Source organism: Natator depressus, chromosome 4, assembly GCF_965152275.1.
Source record: "Natator depressus isolate rNatDep1 chromosome 4, rNatDep2.hap1, whole genome shotgun sequence".
Lineage (NCBI taxonomy): Eukaryota > Metazoa > Chordata > Testudines > Cheloniidae > Natator > Natator depressus.
The window spans coordinates 16,820,124-16,834,658 of NC_134237.1; the positions used below are offsets into that span (position 1 = coordinate 16,820,124).

General features: G+C 42.0%; 1 protein-coding gene across 4 annotated transcripts in view; it reads right to left on the reverse strand.

The window, feature by feature from the left end:
- RASGEF1B (RasGEF domain family member 1B) overlaps positions 1-14,535 on the reverse strand; it is a 328,835-nt gene that overhangs the window by 15,733 nt on the left and 298,567 nt on the right. For all 4 annotated transcript variants that reach the window (XM_074950472.1, XM_074950474.1, XM_074950473.1 and 1 more), the window contains 3 exons: positions 8,617-8,799; positions 7,768-7,890; positions 6,532-6,669 (listed from right to left, as the gene is read on the reverse strand). In XM_074950472.1, coding sequence (XP_074806573.1) covers positions 6,532-6,669; positions 7,768-7,890; positions 8,617-8,799 — 444 coding nt within the window. The remainder of the gene's footprint in view (positions 1-6,531; positions 6,670-7,767; positions 7,891-8,616; positions 8,800-14,535) is intronic.

Here is a 14,535-nt window from a genome sequence, read left to right on the forward strand (position 1 = left end):
ACAAAGCTTCTGACACACGCAGGCTGAGGTCTGGGACAGAGTGGAAGCCATGTAATAGTCAGTGTCTTAACCCTCAAACTAGGTAAATGGTGGCTGAGTTTCTGGTTTGTACGAACCCAGATTTCACAGCTAAGTTGGGAGGGGTGGGGAAGAAAGAGGAAAAAAAACTAAATTACACCAATGTAAACCCAGAAGATTCTCTTTCAGTGAGACCTTACAAAACCAAATTTAAAATCTATCTATATATCCACAGTTCGCAAATCTACATACAGAGCTTTGCACAGCTCTCTAACATCAGTCAGGGAAATTAATCCACAGTTGAGCTAACAATAATTACAAAATGACAGTCATATCTTCATTCACAGCTTAGGGAACATCTCTCCGCTAAAAGGCAGGGGGTGACACACCTGCTACATTACTCAGATATATGCAACAGTCTACAAAACACTGCCATACCTGCAGCTTTCTTTTGGGACCTCTTCAGGAGCATGAACATGACAAAGGCAGGTTTGGCATGGGAGTGGCATGACTTTTGACCTGGGTGTGCATGACACAATCATTTGGGGCAGGGCTGGGGTGGTGAAAAATACACGACAATGGGTCTAATCCATTATGAAACAATCTTATGATCCTGCTTTTTCAGCACAAACATACATGCTCCTAAGATAAATATAGTCAGTTAGGATGATAGGCTATGCAAATTAAAGAGTAAAAATATTTGAAGAGCCCAGGCTGTGTTTGGCAAATAGAACAGGGCATCATTAACCAACACAACTGTGACACTGATTGAACATTGACTGTGTGTACCTGAAAACCCTTCTCACAGCCAAATCTGTGTCACAAATAGAAAGATTTGGGAGCAATTTTCACTGCCATACCCACCTCCTTACACCCAAATTCAGGAACAGATAAAAATATTGTTTGAAACTTGTTTTCAATCTGCATTATTGTTGCAGCAATCAAAGCAGAACATAAATGAGGAGTATTCAAAGCAACATAGTCAGAGGTTCAGTGTAGGAACTGGCACCATTCTGGTTAAAATGGCACAGAAGGAGTCTGTGGTTTTACCTCTCCCTCCGCTCTGGGGGTCATTCCCCCCAGTCAGTCAGGCCAGCTTGTTGCGGATGCTTGCAGTTTCAGCATCTTTTTAGATGCTTATGATGTACAGGGGACATTTTTATAAAAGACAGCCCTGAAAAATCCCTCGGCTGAGAGCAACTATCACAGAAACAGGCAGATAATGGGTTTCTACTTTAGAATTCAAGCTGCGGGACCTGATGGCACAACACACTTTTATATATGGCTGGTACAGCATCATTGCTTGCGACTGGAGATGAAACATATGGTGAACACATTACTATAGATGGATCTTCTGTCCCTAAGTAGTTTATCCCGCTGATTTTGATCACCCTAATCCTAAATGTCTTTAAAACAATAACATTCATAAGAATTCTTATGCAACTGTATACTTGTCTCCCTCCCCTACCGGGCCACAGTTCAGCAAGGCACTCAGGGAGTTGCCTTGTTTTTTGTGCAAGAGCAATCCCATTAACCTCAGTGAGACTTTTGCACATGCTTAAGTATTTGCTGAATTAGGACCACTATTTAGCATGTGAGATCTGTTCCTCAGTCTCTCACAGCTGCATGATACTTTATAGATTTACCTTAAACCACGGAATATACATGATTTAACTAGAAACCTAACTTTAAAAAAACAAACAAAACAAAACACAGTCCATTTGTCAGTCTAAACACAGCTCAGTTTCCTCTCACCTAGTTGTGTGTAAGACAATTGATGAGTTTTTGTAGTGTAACTTGAGATTCTGCATTTAAAAAAAGGCCTTATTGTGTCTAAGTTCCCTCACAACACAAATAAATAGCATGACCACATATGGAAGACTTACGTAAAACAGAAAGAGCTATACACATACTTTCTGTGCTACACAACAACAAGACAAACACTTTGCAACTCTCATCCACTCAGCATATTTGAACATTCCACGTATATATCACCCCTTGGGCATTATTTCAATTCATCAACCACATTGCTGACTTGTCTCTCCACTCAAAAGTTATGCAGCAACCCAAGTTGTGAAAAATAAGATCACTCCTATAACTCAAGTTGTTCTTGTCTCAGTTTTTCTGAAGGGCCCTTTTAAATATAATGGCACCATCACATTTTGGACCACTACTATTGAGTCTGTTATTGAACAATGAAGGGAGGAATCAAGCCTAGAAGTAAAGGGATAATGCTGATATTGATTTATTGATTTTTAGAAAGTTTTGAGGGTTTGGGATTGTAATGGATATGGAGCCTTCCACCTTTAGGTTACCAGTTTATAGCTGGTCTACACTGATAGTGACTGAAAGTCATTACTATCTGACGGATGTTTGATGGTGTATGTAAAGTGAGTTTGTGTTGTCAATCTAGATAGGAGATATGGTAGAAAAAAAGGCCAGTGCAACTCAGGGCTGCAAATGTAGAGGCATCACATCATGACACAGGGAGGTAACAGTCCCCTTGGCACATGGCTCTCATGTGACTGCACATGTTCATGAAGTATTTTACCATAAAGAGACTGCAAACTGGACACAGACTAGGAAGAAATCTATTAGAAACTGGAGGAAATGACCTGTGAGAAGAGATTAAAAGAGCTAAAGGACACAGTTTTTCAAATGATGATGGGAGCGTAACAGTCTAGAAATACTTGATGAGTGTATAATCTAAGGAAGGAGAGGGGTAGATGTAGGAACAATAGAATTAAATTATGAAAGACGAAATTGAGGCTCAATAGCATGACAAACCTAATGACAGGGAGCTCCAGTGGTCTGATGAATAATCTTGCAAAGGAAATGGAACAAACCTTACTCATTTGCACATTTGGAATGAGACTGGATGAAAACCAGTAGTAAATGAAGAACAGGGAATGATCCTATACCAGCAGGGATATGGCCTAAGCCGATTAAGTCCTGTTCATCTCTAGATCCTATAGTTCAGTCCCTACTGGATAAAAAACCACATGCCAAGGTCCACCACTGCAATCAGCATTCATTAGTATCTTCATCCATTGCCTCAGCAGGGAGGTCAAGCACTGAATGAGCCATGGAGTATGAACTCCTCTCTTGCTCACAAGGGTGGTTCCTTCTAGAAAAGTTTGGGGTATTGTGGGAAGCTTGCACGATTGCCTTCTGTGTGGGCAAGTTCTACAAAGAGGAAACTCTGAGAGAGGCCTTCAGTCTCCATTACTATTAAATCACCACATTTCAGGAGCACTAAAATTCATCTGTTTCAAAACAAGTCCATAGCTGTATTTACTAGCTTGCTCTAGCCTGCACTAGGCTCTTGATGGTAGGTTTTAATAGCAATGACGCATGGGACTTTGAAAGAAAGAGCTAAATTGAGTGAGAACAGGAAACTTATTATTTCCCATCATCCAAGGCCCTGGCTTGCACACACAATCCGTGTGATACTGAACTAATCTGCGGTGCAGTTAGATAGAAGCAAGGTCAGAGTAGCCTGCATTCATCCTTCCAAGCAATCCACTAGCCAATTTCGCTAATAATTTACTGCATGCAAAACTCCACTGTGACACTTGCTTTCCCCATCTTTTTAAGCTATTCTGAGAGGCAGAGATGGAAGAGACCTATTAGATCATCCAGTCCATCTCCCAGCCAGGACAGGATTGCTCCCTACAGCACATTTTGTAGCATTGTGTCCAGTCTAGTTGTAAATGTATTAAGTGATGGAGCTATTATCACTTCCTTGGAGAGATTATTCCACAGACTAACACATCTCACTGCCTGAAACCGTCTCTAATATTCCACCTTTCCCAGTCTTAATTTCACTCATCTTCAATTGGCACCAACCCCTTACATCACCCAAAATAATTCCTCTCCCTCCTTTTATTTTATGTGCTCCAAACGCTAACCAAAATTATACATATTTTGTTATTTTATCAGTCTTTCACAACCAATTCCTCTAGGCCCCAAATCTTTCTATTGCTCTTCTTTGGGCTACCTCCAATTTGCCAGTATCTTTCTAGTAACATGGTACCCAGAACCAAAAGTAACATTCAGGGTGTAATTGCAACAGAGCAGTAGGCAAAAAAGTTTACTTTCTGCTCTATGACACGATGCCTTGTGAATGCAACCGATTTTGCAGATGCATCCCATTGCAAATGAGTGTCTGATTTGCTCTCCACAATCACCCCTGGATCTTCTTCAGCATTGCTACTTTCCACATTTCTTCTACACGTTAAATATCTGGGCTTTGAATTAGTTTCCTCTGGATATAGATACTTGTTCTTCCAGTTCCAAGTTAAGCCTAATTTTGTTCTCTTCTGCCCTTATTTCCAATCTCTCAAGGTCTTTTTGTGTCGTTAGCATTATTTACAATTCCTTCCAAGTTATTATAATCAGCAAAATTCATTAATTATGTAGAAGAGGGAGTAAACAGCATGTTACGCAAGACGTTACAAAAGACTGGAATGAACACCAGTCACTGGGAATGCCAATAAACATGCTGCCGTTTAGTCAGTACTTTCTGTTTACTGTTCTTCCAAATGCCACACTGGTGCATGTTATACTCTTTCCTGGGCAACCCTGTTGTGAGTTATGTTCTCTGATAACACCTGCTGTACATCATACACCCAAAAGCATGCATCATCCCTAAAGGGACAACATTAACCTAAGACTCATTAACGAAACCACCAATACCTTTCAGGTGTTACAGCCATCACCACAGATCATTAAAATCTAACGTAGATTTTTAAAAAAAGACACTCTCTTCACTTTTCATACTGATTTTATTGTGTGTGTGTGTGTGTGTCTCACTTCTTTTAGATTTATCAGCTTTACAGGTATTTCTAGGTAGCCCTGTGAGATACAGAAAGTCAGAGCAGTCCCTCCTTTCTGGCCTTGGCATCTAGGAATTTATGAAAGTTTTTTTTTTTTTTTTTTTTAAAGACTCTTCTTTTCATTCAACTTTTTAGAGTTCACAGAAACATTGTTGTTCATAATTAAGGCTGCGAGTCTGTCACGGAGGTCAAGGATTCCGTGACTTTCCGTGACCTCTGCAGCAGCTGGTGCTGGCCCAGGGGCCGCCGAAGGCAGGGCCTGGGCCAGCAGCAGCAATTTGGGTGTGTGGGAGGGGGCTCAGGGCTAGGACAAGGGCTGGGGGGGTGCTTACCTGGGGTAGGGAGCCCCCTTGCAGCTCCTAGGCGGCAGAGGGGCGAGGTCTCCATGCCATGTGCTGCCCGTGCTCGCAGGCCCCGCCCCCATAACTCCTATTGGCTGCAGTTCCTGGCCAATGGGACCTGAAGCAGCCAGTGCTTAGGGAGGGAGCAGTGGAGGAGCTCCTGCCCTGGACCCTGCCTCCACCGCCTAGGAGCTGCAGGGATGCGAAGTCGGGTAGGGAGCCCCGCCAACCCTCCTTTCACCAGCACCAGCGGGAGTCCCGGCCATCACTGCGGCCCGGCCCCTCCCACAGCAGGGGTCTGTGCTGCAGCCCCGCCAACCCCACCTTCCCCAGCACCAGAGCGGGTCCCGGGTCACCACAATCCCCTCCCCCAGCACCCGCGGCGCCCCTGGACCGCCTCCCACAGCGCACACACCCCGCCGCTCCCAAGATTTAGTCATGCTAAGTATTTTTAGGAAAAGTCACGGACAGGTCACGGGCTCTGAATATTTGTTTATGGCCAGTCACCTGTCCATGACTTACTAAAAATACCCGTGACTAAAACGTAGCCTTATTCATAATAGATATTTTTAAACTGGTTTATAATACCTAAACTTTTGGGCCTCTTTCTATCTGGGTACTTATATGGGCTTCCTCAGTTTAGCATCTCAACACCTCACAAGAATTATTGCCAGCTGCAAACCAGCACACAGAATGATTAAGTAACTTGCCCAAGGCCACAAAGGAAATCTGTCAGAGCCGGGAATGCAGCTCAGAACTTGAGTCCAAGGCCAATGCCTTAAGCCAAAGCCAATTTTTCCCATCCTAGTTAATACTGTCCCTTTAGAAATGTTCCTCCTTGACGTTGCTATGCCTCTCCTGTGGGTTTTAAAGATCAGAGACCTGATCCCAGAAAGCCTCCTCACATGAATTCAATGTAATGATTCACATCAGGAAGGATTTTCAGGGTCACACCCAACTTCCTCCTAGACAAACCATTAAAATAAAATATGGAACTAAAACGTACAAGCAGCGTCTGCTCACACAGACAATTATTCCATTTTGTAGCGAAAAATAAATATTTTCTCAAGAACTCAATATGGATACTGGAACTCAGCAAGGAGTTCTCAGCACAAAGGGCTGGTTAGGACTTTTTTTTTTTTTTAAGGGTTCATCTGCACCTTAGGCACTGGACAAAACATTACATTCACATTCGTAGAATTAGCTCCATAAACAACAATGCTAGCTACCCAGATCTGCTACATACTGTTAATAAATAACCAGCAGTATTTTACTCTAGCCAAGATATTAAACTAATGCCTCCTTTCCAATGCTCTTGTGCTCAAGGTAACTACCTCATCGCCACTGGCTATTCGTTGTGCCAACTCCTTTAAGTTCCTCATCATTCTTTCATCTCGAAAATCATATGGAAACGTCTCTGTCCACTCAGTCAACAGCTGCAGGATTTTGGGTGCAATTTTTCGTATCCGGCTCTAGTTTTTAAAAAAAAAAAAAAAAAAGTTACTTTATGGAACATCAATAAAACAAGTTTTGAAACCAATTGAATTACAGTCTACTCATGCATGGATTACTACAACTGTGGACTATAAGGACATGGAAGTCAGTTAAAACTTTAAATGTAATTGAACTTGGCATTGGATTAAGTATGCCAAAGCACATTGACTTCATTGATTTTGGACCAGTCCATCAGTGAACTGGCCAATTTAAAAAGAGTAAAGTCTATCAGTATAAGAAATATCCTAGATGCTAGATATGGTAGTGTCTCCAAAAATATATAGCTATTATAAACGTTATCTAACAATTAGTTATAACATCTGCAGAAATGCCTAAGGCCTCAATTCTGCAAAGACTTATGCACATGCTTAATTAAGCACCAGTATGAACTCAGTGGGACTACTTACATATATTTAATGACTTAATTATTTACACTGTGATAGCCTAAAAGCCTCGTTATGGACCAAGACCTCATTGTGCTAGTTGTTGTACAGACCAAAAAGACAGTCCCTGTCCCAAAGAGCTTACTATCTAAGTAATCCTGCAGAAACTCAGGTGTGTGCTTAACTTTTAAGCAGGTGAGTAGTCCCACTGAGTTCACACTCATGTGCTTAAAGTTAAACATGTGCTTAAGTCTTTGCAAGATTGCAGTCTAGTATGTCAAGATGTATATAGCACATCTTTAGTACCATATGCATTTTAAGGTACGGTATCATATATATTCTTAAATATATGCATTTCTTTTTCTTACTCTTTCTTTTATTAAAACACGTTAAAACTAAAAAAGTTACTTATAGTGCACTAGGATTTTGGAAATGAAACAAATGTCTCAGCAGAGACTGTTCTCATTTGATAGGGTTCTGATCTTGCACTGTTGAATTCAGTGGCAAAATCTCCCTTTGACTTCAGCGTGCGCAGGATCAAGCCGCAAATCACAGTTGGTAATGACTGGTTTTCAGTATATCCAATCCTGTAGCAAACCCACTGATCAGAACTGTTCTACTTTGGCATAGGGAAAAAGAGTTTTGAGTCAGGTTTACAAAATGAGACCTAACAGGTTTAGCAAGAGACCTAACCTTGTCAGTCCCAGGCTCGCTTAGTCTCTGATGCTCCATGCACAAATGGCAAACCTTGGCCATTAGCTCATATGGGTGCATGAACAGCCGCGAACTGAGCAGGAAGGTGAATATGTATGTTCTCTGTAGGCAAGAGAGACAGAGAGAGGCAAAATCATCATGCATTTCATACTCCCACTACAACATTACTTTCAACTCAATTTTTCATGCTTTATCATTCAGAGTGCAACTTTGTGTATGGCTGGTGGTGAGAATGCCTGATACTACTGCAGAGTTAAGCACTTAATTGTAATGAATGTCAGCTCTCCAGAGCCACTACAGTATTATATAGCAATTACTTGAGCCTAGTTACGCAAGAGTAGACAAAAACAAGGCTGGCCTAAAAACAAGAGCAGGGCTCGCTTGATTATCCCTTTGTGATAACAGTATATAAAAGTCCAGCACCTGAAATTACTCAGAGCACAATTTCAGCTCTTCTTCCCTTGCTCTGCAGTAAACTTTGTGACCTAAACTAACAGGTCACATAACTTATTCTAGCAGAGTGATGGAGTATAGCTCAAGAAACAGAATCCGAGCTAGACGCAATGCCACTGTTGGGCATAGCAATCAGTAAACAGGGATGTACAGCAAAAAATAAAATACATTTTGCAGCCCAACTTTATTACTATGGGCTCAACTGAGACTCGCAAAAGCAGAGCCATTTAGATAGTGGTTGGCATCATTCAACCCACCCCCATTACGGGGCCATTCCCACTAACAAAAATTACATTTTGCTTTTCCCTCCAGATTCCACCCATTCAAAGGTGTGTCAAGCACAACTGATTTAATTTGCAGGGTGTATAGACTTACATCAGGATAGTAATCTACATTGGGTACTAAGTGCTGGATGAGGGCTTCCAGAGACCCTGATAGGAGATTGTTGTCATGGTAATAGAGTCCTCCACAGTTGTCCTCTTTTGACTGATACAGGTTTCTGTTGTAACCACTGCTGTCAAACATAGCTGCAAAGGGAGGCGTTTGTGGCATACTTTCCTGAAGGAAGGCACAAAAAAAGACACATGCAAGAGAGTCAGAACAGGCCTTTGACACCCATTTCAAAAGACCGTAGCACAACAGCACGCTAAGGAAATAAAACCCTGTCACAAAGTGATAAAAGCTAGATCATCTCTCTCACACAAATCCTACTACACCTGCCCTGCTTCCGAGGTAAAACCAATTGCGAGTGGTGGCCTTGCTTTATCAGTTACGATTATGAGGTAATTTTGCCTTTTTTTTTTTTGGTCATCTTACAGGGAGAAGGCAGATGTTAGAAACAGGATCGAGTGGGCAGGGGGTAGTTAGCAGTGGGGGCAGGAGGGGAAAGAGCTGTTGTTGAATGTTTTATGAATTAGCTCTTTCTATAAAACCTATTTGCTATATAGTGGCAAAAATCCATGAGGGGCCAAATTCTGCCTGCAGCATACTTGGATGAGTATTCACTTTGCCCAGTAAGACCCCTGCAAATGTGGCCAAGGAGAAAATTTTGGACCATCAACATTTAGGGGAAAATTCCACTACAGTACTTTCATTCTTGTTCACTAGTAAGTTACTACACCAGTAATCCCAGTGAAGCCAGTGGAGCTACCTGTAAAATAGGGGTTCATCAACAAAAATAAGGGGTGCAAAAACTAGCCCCTGAACAGCGAAGGAACTGTATTGAACATTTTAAAATTTTTGGGTGTCCAAAGTCCAGATCTGAATTTGACAACTTGACCTTCTTTCTATAAGGTAGCATCTCAGCAACTGGAAAAATCAAAGCCTCTTACCTAACAAACAACAAAGCTCCTCCCTACCCCCTACCTTAATCAATCAGCACTATGACATCAAAGTTGACCAGGGAGGGCGGAGTGTATTGACCACCCAAAGCCTTCTCAGTTACACTGTATGTAGAAAAGCAGAAGATAAAGCTGATTATTTTAAATCTGAATTTCCCACCTCCTCCACACAATCATTCTTGGAATAGCTGCTTTCTGGCAGTTAGTGGAAATGTCTGGTTTTCATCCCTGATTGCAAGTTACCGACATACCCAAGTTTAACTATAATAATGTGCTTCTATTTACCTGGATAGTAGTTAACACGCAATAAGATCTAGCAAGCATGTCACTTTCTCAGATCAAACAAACAGAGCTGCAATGCAGTAAGGTGTCACACAGCTTCCACTCCTCTCAGCAATTACAAGGTAAGGGAGACCAAAGTGGTATAGCTAATTTGCACCGGCTGCTGTGCATGTGGGTTGGCAGAACACGTGTGCGTGAGTCTATGAAAAGCTTTCATGCCCCTGAACCGTCATTGTAAGTGCAGATGCTGTTGCTTTTCTCTCCATTGTGTCAAATCCTATATGGAAAGAAACTCTCTTTCAAGCCGCACTCTTCAGTCTGTGAAGGCACCTGATTTCGAGAACAAGTAGTAATGTGACAGCCTGGAGATAAGTAGCTTCTCTCCATCTGTGTGCTCTGCAACTCATAACAAAGCACTTTTCAGAGTGAGCTCAGTAGAGACTAGAAGCTATTAAGTTATTAGCTAGATTCCTGGGGACATAATGCACTGCACACAGAGCCAAAGACACTCTGCTTCTGGCAGCATGTCCAGACAATGGAGGCATTCAAAGCAACAGAAGACTAAGAGATTCAGCAAGTAAACAATAAGAGAAAGCCAAACTCTGTTGCTTAGCAGAGAGGGACAGTGAACGGAGGCTCCTGGCCTACATGACCTGCACTAATCCCGCTTTTTCAAAATGCCAAAAGATATTAGCATCAAAACGGGCTGGGGGAGGAGGCTCCGGGTCTGAAAAGTCACTTTAGCTACTCCATGCAGCTGTTCAACCGGGGATCGGATTCTTTCCAGCACAGTGAATTGGGAGGGAAGAGGAAAACAAATAAAATAATGCACGTGCCACAGCAGAAGGTGGCAAGGTGCAGAACTCTTGCAAAACAAGATGCCTTTATTATGGATGCCCAGCAGGCGATACGCAGGCTGTCTCACAGCAGCCTTTGGAAGGGATAAAGCATTCTGAAAGAATGTCTCTGAACCTGTCTGCCAGGCTAGCGTGTCCCAGGAATAAGAGAAGTTTATGAGAGGAACTGGATGAAATGTGGCCATTTGAAGTGCAGACACTATGTAAACATATTCTGTGTTTTCACTTTGTGTACACTCTGACCCAAAGTTTTATTCTGATTTTATTTACTTTACATCCAACAATAGTTTAGTTATATATTATAGACTTATAGAAAGAGACCTTCTAAAAACGTTAAAATGTACTACTGGCCCACGAAACTTTAAATTAGAGTGAATAAATGAAGACTCGGCCCACCACTTCTGAAAGGTTGCCGACCCCTGCTCTAGTTCTTAGCACGAGTGCCACCAGCATTGTTCAGGTCAGTTTGTTTCTAATGGGATCTAAATTTAAGACCTAGAAAAATTATTACAGTGACTATATGAAGAGGAAAAGCCACTTCAAATCATTAATAGCTGATTATTAACAATGTTATAAACCACTAGGTCAAAGGTCAGATATTGGTGTGTGTATGTGTATTGTGTATATGTGGGTGGAAAGGAATGTGATGTCATGTGTACTGACTGTCTCTAAACTACTTAGAGAAGTTTCCTGCCCCAGACAGCTTGAAATGTCAAGCTGTACTGAGTACGAGATGCACTGTATACAGCATATCCAGACAGACAAGGATTTCGGTGTAAGTGAACGTGACACAGAACACATTGTCCATGTGACAAAATGGAGGATATCAAAGCGTGATGGTGATAAATATGGTCTATCCAAGAGGATGACTCACATAACATATGCACTTTTCCAGCATGGTTTATTAACCTTGATCTGGTCTTTGCTGTATTTAGCGAGGAGGTACAGATAAAAGGCATTCTACTTTGTTCCAAGTTCCCCTGGATCTGTATAATTGGGACCAAATTCTGCCTACAGAATGACTTCAGCGGAGATGAACAGAAGTAAGAGAGCAGAGTTTGGTCCATGAAGTCTAGAAACAAGTAGGATGGGTGTCCTAGTATCTACAAATATTGGTCCACTCTAGCAAGTAGAATGGGATTTTAAAAGAAGAAGAAAGTATTAGAGTTGGGATTGAAGAAGTCATGCAGCCGAAAAAAATTCACCCAAATTAAAACTGAACATTTTTACTAAAATTTGGAAAAGTTTGGTTAACTTTAAAAAACACTTCGTGTTGTTAGGATGAAGGACCGTCTTGTGAATAAGGCCCTGGACTGAGATATGGGTTCTTTTCTTGGCTTGGCAATACAGACCTCCTCTGTGACCTTGGGCCAGTCACTGAACCTCTATGACTTGGTTCACCACCTGTAAAAGGAGAATAATACTTCTTTTCTTCTACCTTTTGTCTCATCTACTTAGATTTGCAAACTCTTCCAGGAAGAGACTTGCTCTTGCTATGTGTCTGTAGAACATATAGCATAATGGAATCTCAAGCTTGACAAATAATAGGAACAGCTTTCATGCGAGTGTAATGTCAGAAGCAGGAAAACACATGAGCAAAACCAGCAATTCCTGCAGTACCCCAGCTCTAATTTGGCAAACCCAAAAGATTCAGATAAAGCGTCCACATTGTTGCCTAGGGCTGGCCAGAAAACAAGAATTCCATTTTGTAGGGGGAAAAAATTGAAGTTTTCAAAGTTTGGTTTTGTTCTACCCTGGACCTGAAAGAAACCTCTGAAAATTTTTCACACAAAACGTGGGAAAGAGACATACTTATACAGTACCATCCCCACCCCACCCTCCCCAAAATAGGCAACAGCCCACTAGTTAGGGAGCTCACCTAGGATATGGGAGAGCCACATTCAAGTCCTTATTCCAAATCAGGTAGAGCCGGGATCTGAAACTGGGTCTCCCACATCCCAAGTGCCCGAACTACTAAGGTGCTAGCTAATTAGCTGTGGGGTATCAGACTCTCTCTCTCAATTCAATCCTGAGAAACCTTCCTGATGAAAGTTTAATCAAAACAGATGTTTCCTTGAAAAGTTTCAGTTTCAATGAATCAGCATTTCCTGACAAAAAAAATGTTTTGTCAAAAAATTCCCAGCCAGCTCTAATACTGAGTGAGTCTGATCCAACCCTCAACCACTGAAGAGAATTAGCTTTTCACTGGCAATCGCAGTGGACAGGATCTGTTTTCTTTGCTCTTCTAAGAGGCCAGTTTGCACATCATATCTACAAAATAAAGTCGCCTGTGTCTGTGTAGAGGGAGTCACTTCAGAATTTAGTACTAACCTAATTACAGATGGAAGGCACACTACAGTATTAACACACTTTTGATTTTTACTCACATTGCACTACGTCAGCCAGAAGACAGTAAGACTGAACATAAGGAAGATCACAGAATCTTCACCTTCCTATACAGGAAGCAGATCTGCAATCATGCCTCCCTAAAACTACTTCAGGACTCAGGCCACAATCTCCTTTCAGAGCTTCGCTACCCAACATGCTGTAAAAATAGGCTTTCAGTAAGAGATAGGCTGCAATAAACTTTGGGGCTGGTAAAAGCAAAGGAGTACGAGGGCTGTATTAAAGAACATTAACATTATCTTTTCCAGCTGGGGAATGGCGTGGACAAGTTAAAATGAGCTTTAACTGTGACAGGAAGGAAGGATTAGAGATTTGACTGCAAAGTCTGCCCTTATCTTACTTCTTTGGTCCGTATTTGTGACAAGTGCAAACATTTTATACAAGGTTGTAGTGCCACCAAAAATGATAGTTTACCAGCCATAGAGAGCAACTTTTGAAAATTCGAGATGAAAGACTACCTGGACAAGCTTGAAATCCAATAGGTCATGCTACTTTCAGATGAGACTTAAACGATCATAGAATCACAGAAATGGAAGGGGCCTAAGGAGAGGTCATCTAGTCCAGTCCCCTGCACTCAAGGCAGGACTAAGTATCATCTAGACCAGTGTTTCCCAAACTTGGGACATGGCTTGTGCAGGGAAAGCCCCTGGCGGGCCGGGCTGGTTTGTTTACCTGCCGCGTCCACAGGTTCGGCTGATTGCGGCTCCCACGGGCCGCGGTTCGCTGTGCCCGGCCCACGGGGGCTGCGGGAAGTGGCGCACGGGCCAAGGGCTTGGGGAAGCAGCACTTACTGATTCTAGCTAGGAGTGCTGTCAGACACACAAACTAAGCACACTGCAAGAAGGAGCGACCTCGGTCTCTGAAAGCTTAAAGTGACAACCGTCATAGGAATGAATGATAACAAGAATGGGTACTAAATTCTCAGCCAGAAACGTGACTTGATGGATGCAAAATGACTTTAAAGAGACACCAAGAGATATATATCCAAGGTTTCTTCTTCTGTATTACGCTACTGAGATATATTTAATATTATTCCTTACAAAAGGGCACCAAATTGTAAATGGTGGCATTTCGCATTCATAATGAAAGATCACAATGCAATCATTGCTGAAGCCAGAAGGGGGATCAGAGGTGAGAATTCCCTTGTCTGTACTAAAAGATTAGCACAATAAAACTGTCTGTAACCTGGAAACACTCACATCGCGTGGCAGTATTAGGGCTTGAACTCTCTGTAGGCAGTAGCTGCGAGACATAATCATGCACACACACGCCTAAGTATTCCATCCAACAGAGGGCACAGGCTTTCATACCTTCTGTCCTGCCACAATATTAACAAACATGATGTAAAACTTAGTAACTGAGCCACTTGTTGATTTAAATAAAATTTGTAGAGGACTTCGGAATTGTAT